The sequence below is a fragment of the Bactrocera dorsalis genome, chromosome 2 (genome assembly GCF_023373825.1).
Source record: "Bactrocera dorsalis isolate Fly_Bdor chromosome 2, ASM2337382v1, whole genome shotgun sequence".
Lineage (NCBI taxonomy): Eukaryota > Metazoa > Arthropoda > Insecta > Diptera > Tephritidae > Bactrocera > Bactrocera dorsalis.
In genome coordinates this window covers 45310780-45320698 of record NC_064304.1, presented here as the reverse complement: position 1 = coordinate 45320698, position 9919 = coordinate 45310780, and the positions used below count along the sequence as shown (strand labels likewise).

At 34.4% G+C, this 9919-nt stretch overlaps 1 protein-coding gene across 1 annotated transcript; it reads left to right on the top strand.

The window, feature by feature from the left end:
* Window positions 1-1136: 1136 nt before the first annotated feature.
* Window positions 1137-1725, top strand: LOC125776877 (uncharacterized). The gene is made up of 2 exons (XM_049450616.1): window positions 1137-1662; window positions 1703-1725. The coding sequence occupies exons 1-2, from the start codon at window positions 1137-1139 to the stop codon at window positions 1723-1725; spliced, it is 549 nt and encodes a 182-aa protein (XP_049306573.1).
* The last annotated feature ends 8194 nt before the right edge of the window (window positions 1726-9919 follow it).

Here is a 9919-nt window from a genome sequence, read left to right as displayed (position 1 = left end):
AAGTAAGGAGACTTTAGTTCAGCTGGTTTCATAATGGATCTTCTAAAGGTCTATTTGCGTCGTCAAACATCCACCCTACATACGTGTACTGACATAATTACATAGTTATTTTGCAGGAATATTCAAATTAAGTAATTGCTTCATTACTACTTAGAGTTAAGGTCTTTTTTCAATTTACCCTTTAACTATTTAATGGTTATGAAATTATAAAGTGTATATACTAGGCCGGGTCGATTTGTGGGGAGGCAAAAAAATCGCCCATTGCTCTATGAAAATCATATTCTACGGATCAAAATAAGAAACTTTGCCGAAGGAACCATACCTCTGAAACGAATTCTGATGTCCCCCAATTTGCGTCGAACTTTTGGATAGGGGCAAATTTTGAAATAGAATTGAAATTACCATTTCATTCTTATTACCTCTGAAAGTGAGGAGAACAAAAACAATAACCACTATGGTATTTAAAAAATAATAATAAGTGAAGTGACCATTCCAAATCTAAAAGTTTACAATGAATCCACCATCCTCTACACCGCAAGATGAAGCAACTACATCAACAACTATAGTAAACCCAATGAGTCATATACCCAAGCATGATGTTACTGTTTTTGGTGTGTCTACTGATTTGACTGATTTTAATTTACCAACCCATCTGGATATCTTGAGATATTATTTTTACTTAAGCGAACGTGCTAAAACAGAACAAAAAAAGTTTTCCTATAAATCATTCACTATTCAAGTACAAGATAGGTTGATTGGAATTTGGGAAAAACTTGGTATGGAAATAATGCTGAAAAAAAAGTGTATGTAATAAATTGAATAAATTGCTTGACAAGTATCAAGAGCAAATCAAGAGAAGAAACAACACCCAACAATTTACAGAATATGTAAAATCTCTGGAAACAATTTTTTACATTGGAACATGTAAATGCGATTTGAAGGCAGCTCCATGTGAATACGGCTGGGTTCCTGAACGCCTCAAAGAGTTCATGCACTATCAACATAATCAGAGAAGACTAACAATGAATGCATTTATGATGGAAACTGAAGAGCAAGGAACAACGTCTATGTCATCAATGCCAACATACCAAGATCCCGATGATTCAACATACGTACCGCCACCGGTTCAAGAAGATATGGATAGAAGCACAAGTTCACAATACACAGAGAGATACGATTGTTTTAACTTTGCCTTGGTATGTGACAGATTTGGTTTGCCTGACAGAGTAGCGTCAGCATTGGGAACCGCTCGTTTGCAAGATTTTAAAATTAAAGATAAGCATGGGAAACCTCTCATCATGGATAAATCGAAAGTTCGCAGAGAAAAAGAGAAATGCCGACAAGAAGTGCTTCGCAAACGGTTAGATGATACCAATTTGTTAGCGTTTTCATTCGATGGCAGAATAGATGATACTTTAACGATAGATAAAATTGATGAGAAGTGTCATACTAGGATGGTAAAAGAACCTCATCTTGTTATTTTGAGAAAACCCAATTCTGAATTGATCGGTTACGTAAGACTGGAACATGAAACCGCTGAATACAAAACAACCAAATTAAATGGTTTTTTCAACGATAAACATATATCACTGGATACATTAATTGGAATATGCACTGACGGTGAGTCAACAAACACTGGCCCACACGGTGGAATTATACGACGATTCGAATTGCTGTTAAAAAGACCATTGCATTGGTTTGTTTGCCGTTTCGGCATTTGTTTGAAGCTTTGGATAAATCAACCAGCACTGGACCAAGATCGGCAACCGGAAAACTGAGCCGTCAGATCGAAACTTGTGAAACTCTTCCGTTAAGTTATTGCTATCACTCATTTATTATAATTGTCAACCATTTTTAATTATTTTATTATTATATATTTTTAGGTGGTGGACGGCTTCCAGAAAATTGAGTTGCAAAATATGCCCCCTGCTCCAGAAAAAAAAGAATTTTCCACCGATTCGAAGTACTTATACGACATGGCGCATGCAATTTCTAGCGGCGTGGTTCCGGTGGATCTGGCTAACATCAAACCAGGGAAAATTGTACATTCTCGGTGGCGCACCAAGGCCGCTAGATTATTGCGATTATATGTGACAACGGAAAATCCAGATGCAAATTTAAGAATTCTGGTTGAATTTATAATTAAATGTTATGTGCCAATGTACTTTAATATCAAGTATTACAGCTCTGTCGTGTACGGCAGTGCATTATTTTTCAAGTTCATTGGTTGGTCACGATTTCTAGAACCTCGTTTACGCAAAATTGTCAATCAAGTAATTAAAGATAATTCATTTTATGCGCATTCGGAAAATATCTTGTTATCAATGTTGTTTGATGATAGGAAAGAAAAGCGCGACTGTGCCATCAAGAAAATTCTACGCTATCGAACCGATGTTGACGAGCCAATGGAACTTAGAGTTTATAAAAAACCAGATTTAAACTTTAATTGCACAAGTTATACGGAAATGATCAATTTGAATGATATAAATATCGTATTTGAACCACCATTCACGCGAAGCATTCCGTACGATACATTGAAAGAATATTTAAATCAAGATGATCCACCGTTTAATGATCCAAAAATTCCATCACACATACAAGGTACGGAACGACATGTTCAATTGCTAGCTAGCGTTTCCAAGCGGGTTATACCGGAAAATGTAGAGGCTGTTATGGCGACGACATTTTTCTATAACTCACTTAAATTAATTTTTTCATTTACATATGTTTTGACTAAATATATTTCTTAAGAGAAAAAATAGATATTATAATAAATAAATAAATAAAAATAAAGAAAAAACATAGCCATTTAGCTGATTTTTTCATGTAAAGGCCAAAAATGGTGATTTTTTTAAATGATTGTATGGGGAACCCCCCAGGGGAGTTCCAGAGGGTGTGCCACTGGCAATAGTGGATCGGCCGTCCAAAGTTAGTGGGGGTCGGTCATACATTTGGACTCGATTGGAGCACTCTAAATGGGTCAAAGTGGGATTTTTCAAAATTTGCCCCTACCCAAAAGTTCGACCCAAATTGGGGGACATCAAAATTCGTTTTAGGGGTATGGTTCCTTCGGCAAAGTTTCTTATTTTGATCCCTAGAATACGATTTTCACAGAGCAGTGAGCGATTTTTAAATCGACCCGCCCTAGTATATACGCACATCAACTGGAGCGTTGTCTGCCTCTCGCTTCTTCGTATCGCATCACTAAGCCGTCCGAGGTGTTGACATTTAGCCATGACTGTTGAATTATTCGCGTGATTGTACCAGTGTGTATTCGCTACGCTATAGCAAATATTAAATTACATTTTCTGAGACCACTACTTATTTGACAGAACTTTTGTAATGTGTAAGGAGCGGCAAAATGTAAGTAAAATATTGGATGAAATGAAAACCACGATTTTTGTTGTGAAGTCAAAAGAAGCTGTACATTTTTAAATGAGTTAATCTTAGACGGTACTTGTTGTTGTTGTGTAATAGCAAATTTTCCATTAAAATGAAATTTAATACTTTTATTACACAATATTACACTCGAAATGTATTCTAGTAATAAAATTATCATATGAAAGTATTATTTAGTACACATGTAATTATATATACATAATTTTGCATAATATATGTAGGAGACGTACACGGACGGACAACTCGAAGCGGACAAACATATTAATATTAAATAACTTTTACTTACATTCTTACTAAATAACTAACTAGCAATACATACTTATATTTTTTACTGAAGTACGAAAGAATACAACCATGCTAGAGTAGCAATAGTCAATACCAACTTGACGAATATACGAGACGCGTACCCGACAACGGACAAACGGGACAGTTGCTTTTTGAATGTTACATAATAAAGGCGCATCTATTATATAATAAAACACGGATACTTTTCATTTCATACATATCTAAGACACAAATTAAGATTCAAAACTAGTATTTGGTACAGACTACTTTTTTGAAAATTTAAACTGTGAGGTGGTAACGGAAAAAACCGTTATGACGCCATAATAACCGACTATTTATTGCCTAAAACTAAAGCTCGTTTTCTCGGCAATATTTAGTTTCAACAAGATGGCGCCCCTTCTCAATCATCGCACTAATCAATGGTTTTATTGAGAGAACACTTCAGTGAGCACGAATTTCACGTTTTGGGCCGGTCGATTGGCCACCAAGATCGTGTGAAAACACACCGTTAGACTTTTTCCTGTAGGGATATGTAAAGTCTAAAGTCTATGCGGAATAAACATTCCCCATTAACAGTGGGCAACCTCGAAATGGATCACCCATTAAATATTTGAAATATCGGAAACATTATGAACTTGAAATTTTTTTTTGTACAGTTTGTACTATGTTTTGCAAAAGAAAAGGAAGTTATTATATTATATTTTTTTGACTCACTGTTGTAATTAAAAATTCTACCACTTACTTGCTTCTGCTCGTTACTGGGTTAATCATCTTCGTAATTTACGTATATCCAAGAACAGGGCCTTATAATATCAAACATTTTGTAAATAAATTTGTAAAAACACATTCCAGTGGCTTTTTTGAAAAAATGATAATCACGGGGGATAATGTAAAATAAAAAAAACAATAATGAACAATAGTGAGAGTTATTCCAATAAATTGGCTATTAAAATAAACTTTGTTTTTTCGAGACTTACGGAATGGCGCTGTTGGTTTTTTAATGAATTATTTATATCAAATCAACTAAAGTTTTTAAAGTCAACTGCACCCACTCCTCATCCGAGAGCAGCTTTGCACAAATTTAAGTCGGATGTCGGATTCAGTTACATATGTGGTTTTTACTTAATTTACGTATGAAGCGACATGGCGTATGAGTAACATTCAGTATTAGACATGCTTATTAACTCTGCAAACCCTTTATATAAACTAATCACAATTCTGGAGTATATGGTATTATTGGATACAGAATTTACTAAATGAAGGCATTCATTTTAATAAAGCGATTTTACCCACTCACAAGAGCTATTGTTTCAAAAGTAGTTTGTTAGTGTCCATATTTCCAATAATTTCCTACAGTTTCTGTTATGCGAGTGTAAATAACGCTGTAATCGAAAACAAGCTTTAACAAAGTCCCAACGCATTGGAAAACCTAATCTGAGGATCCAGGAGTATAACTCTCAATATATTGAGAACATGAAAGCTTTAAGCACATTTCCTAATATTATCGAAAACTAAAATATAAGTATTTGAAATCACTATTGCTTACAGTTATGCCGTTACACCAAAAAGCCAATCAAATTTCTTTATTTCATTTCTGCAATTTAATACAATATATGGTGTGTGCGATGGGCAATGTTATTAGTCAAATGAAATGTTCTTTTTGAGGGTAAGCCAATGCACATAAATTCAATTATAGCATTTCTTGTTAACGTTCGACTGGCATGCTGAATGGAGTATTTAGTTCCATGTGCGAAAAGGAAACAAATACTAACTATTTATAAGAATATAAAAAACACTGATTCACATCTATCTATACACATGTACGTTCGAGGTGGACACTGAAAACCTTAAACCAATGTCTGATAATGATAATTCAAGCACAATGCATAAAATTCACATATGAACTGTGCAATAGTTTCAAAATTAAATGTACTTTTTTATCTATTATAATGGCTCATTTGAATAATCAGTATTTAAATGCAGCGAAGGAGAACAAGGATTATTTGCCCTTTAGTGAAGGTCATACAAAATTAGTTGTTGTTCCGGAAACTATAGCAACTTTGTTGACTCTGATAATGTAAGAACGTGAGATTGATACAAGGCATTCGTGTGAAAGTAACAAGCAGTCACGTATATGTGTGTAAAATATATGTACAGCATTAATGAAAATTTATTTAAATTTAATTCCATACTCTAAATTCTATTTTTCAACACACTTTATCTCTTCACTTTATCTTAAAATATATGTGTTCACAGTCGCTATCGTAAATAAGTTAAGCGATATAAGAGATATTGCTTATCCTACAATTAAAAATTATTTCCAATGAGCTATGACATGTAGCTACTAATTTAAGTTAAATTTAAGTTCAGCGCCGGAGAGAAATGCGAATAGTATTAAACACATATTTATTTATGGTGGGCTACGTTTTATATACAATAATAATATTGCCAAAACATCGTTTATATAAGGAAGGGAATGAAAATAAAAAATTACTCATCCTATTTCCTCCGATATAATGAACGAAGCAGCTAACAAAATCTTTAAATAGCATTACTAAAATAGCTCCTTATTTCATGTCATAATGCCCCTGCAATGAGAAAGCGTACAAATATGCTTCTAATAGCAAAGCGCAATTTGTATGAAATATGAATAACGAATATTTGCCTCCGGCAATGAAGCTTACTGCGAAATTATTAACGACAGTACCGGCTAGGAGATAAATTGCATAACAAAGACTCAAAAGGATATAATAAACAATATTTTAATCATTATATAACAGGCTGGGTAAATCTTCATAGTAATATTCGTACTCAATGTGGAGCTTACAACACTATACAAACAATTACATAATTAGTTAGTCTTTTACATAATTAGTTCTTCTTTTATCCAAAATATATCAAATTAATTAGACGCATTCCTTGGGTTAGCACATTTTAGTGCCCAAACCTCTTAATAATAATGCGAGCTTAAAATAAAGGAGACTTAAATCCAGAGTTTTAAGTACAATAACCTTTTTTCAGTTTCGCAAATTTAACGTACACAGATTTCCGACAAAGGTTTGAAGCATAAATTTATATATGTGTATACTAGGATGTTTTTGTGTTTTTGAACTATTCATTTTTTTCAGTCCTATCATGAAATTTCCTTGGAAATACTTTAAAAAAATTCCCTGAAAATTTGAGCCTTTAAGATAAATATTAAGGACTAGACCAAAGCATGTAAAACTTTTCCATTGAAAATATACGACCATCGTGATTTTTTATCTTTAAATTTCTATAGCTCAGAGGCATTTTTGACTTTCGAAACATATTCCTCAGAATTGAACACTCTACAAAAGTGCCCATTGCGACAAAGTTTAAACTCACACGGGCGAGGCAGTACGGGGCTCTAAACCTGATTTTTCCACGAAACTCGCATTTTTTTGTATATATCTCGTAAATGACAAGAGCTATAGAAAAAATATACACGACAAACTTGTAGAAAATTTTATTTTCTACAAGAAAGATCCGAGGTCAAATTCACTATCATTAATACTTCTCGAGATATCCGATTTTTTAAGTATGGCTTTATTGCATTTTCATAGATGGTTTTAATAAAAAAGCTTTTTGGAACAAGATGTCATAGAGCAAAGTGATGTCGCTTAGGAAGGTCGAGCGGCTGAATTTTGTACGCTTTCAACTTATCATCGTATTGAGGACAATGGAACAACGTATGCTCTACGTTCTCAATTCTCTCACCACCGCAGTTATCGCATATATCACCATTTTCATGTTTGAAATATTTCAAATTTGCTTTGAAAAAGTAATTTGAGTTAAATTGGCGAATGTCCGGAATCAGTTGGAACGTCAAACGTTCATTTTGACTGTTTTTTCATAGTCTTTTCCAACTCTTCACAGTCTCTGTCCGTGCTTTTTTCTTTACTGTTCTGGGTGGTACGTTCCTTACCAGCTATTTAATCTCTTTGGCTAAGAAATATGATGGGTGTAGGCCATCGATTACAAGGGCATCATCTTCCGACACTGAAGCGGAGCATACTCTTAGTGCACAAGTGGAGTAAATGGAAAACAGCCATATATAGCGCGACGGACTTTAGAACTCCAGCCAAGAGTCTTATCCTATTTTGCTTTGGTGCACAGGCTTAAACATCATTCGGGTTAACGTTCTGCATCTACGATGCCTTTTCACAGATGTAGGCCAAGTGTTTTTCAAAGGACATTCTTGCATTAAGAACAATTCGTTGATATTCAAGAGCTAGATTTCAATCATCTGTAGTTTGAAATGCGTCACTTTCAATATAATATTTGTGAATATCACACTGTTATTCGACGTCTTAACTCAAATATCTCTAAATTTCGCTGTTGAGCTTGAAAATCAAGCATGTTTGAGTAAGAGGTTCCTTAAAAAAGATTTTCTGCATTATGGGTGGAAAATTTACTTTCAAATTTTTTATAACTTCTACAGAAAATTTTTTTTTTCTCTCCTTGAAGATTTGCCATTTTTCGATATGTGACTATTTCGTATTTAGTATAGAATTTTCAACCTTTACATATCGGTTAGAATGCTTTTCTCAGTCCGTCTAGTTTGAAATTAGTTTACTTTCACGGAGAGAAAGAAAAAAAATACTTCGGCGAATAGATTTTCGAGAAAATTTTAAATTAAAAGGTCTTACTATTTTTTGCCCACAGTCATATATGTATGTACTTACTTGTATGCATAAATTATACGATGAGTTCTCCGCCCCACTATTCAAATTGTAACTTCAGTGAAATTAAGATATCCTATTGAAACTTAGCACACATATCCCCTAGAAGCCAAGAGAGAATATTATTGCATATGGACACTGTTGCCACGCTCATAAAAAGGCATTAAAAGAAGTGCCACGCCCACAAATCGAAAACATACATAGGCTTCTATATATATTTATTTGTGGAGTAGGCAACACTAAATGTTGCCAGATGCAATCTCACATTTCCATTGGAAAGTCTGACATTTTTTAGCATAACATCACTCAGAACGTTTTGTCATTTAATCATGAACTGTTTTATTTACAGGGAATTAAAAAATTCATCTCGGGCAAATAATAAAATTAACTCGTGAACATTTTCGTGCGATCATTTTTCACAACTTTTGACGTGGATTATCACGACAAGAGTGCATCGATGAACTAAAATCTTTGTATGGCTATGAAGCACCATCTTATAGCACTGTGAAAAACTGTTACAGCGAATTCAATCGTGGCCGGCGTTCGCTCAAAGACGAATTCCGTGAAGGTCGTCCAAAAACAGCCGTTGTGCCAGAAAACATCGATGCCGTACGTGAACTGATAATGCAAGACCGTCATGTAACATACCTTCAGATAGAGGCATACCTATGCATTTCTGCCACCAGCATACATTCGATATTGCATGAACACCTGGCCGTAAAAAAGGTTTGTTCTAGTTGGATCCCGGCCAATTTGACAATCGCTCAAAAAAAGGCTCGTGTGGATTGGTGTAAAGAAATGCTGAAAAAATACGATCGCGGTGCTTCAAAAGACGTTTGTAAGATCGTCACAGGTGACGAATCATGGATCTATGCGCATGAGCCCGAAACAAAACAGCAATCGACCGTGTGGGTCTTCCAAGACGAGCCAAATCCAACGAAAAAAAAAACAAAACAAAAAAAACAAAAAACCATTTTCGTTGATAAATACTCCTATTTTCATTATTAGGCCAGAAATATATATAGCAGCCCTCGTATAAAGTGCCATAAATAAGCACTAAATTAAGATATAAAAATGTAATTTGGCACATAGTCCACTCATTTAAGATTAAATTAGATAAGAATCTCGGAATTCGATATACCCATTTATATGTCTGTTTGTTCCGCACAAATTGACTGACGACCGAAAATTGAAAGCAGAAGGAGACTATTTTGAACAAAATAAATTGATTTTTCCGAGAAAACCATTTGTTCGGTTTTTTTTTAAGTTCTACCATACATAAAAAAATGATCAGGTTGATGAGACGAGTTCAAATCTGTCTGTCCGACTTGAGTAGAAATTGGGGTATTGTAAGGAAACTTGTACATATGTTCTTTTCGAAAAAAAAGAGACGGAGTTCGTAGGTACGAGTAATTGGACCACTGCCACGCCCACAAAACTGCCATTAAAGGAAAACTTCCAAAGTGCCATAACTAATCACTAAATTAATACATAAAACTGTAATTTGGCATAAGGGATCGCAGTGGCAAGGG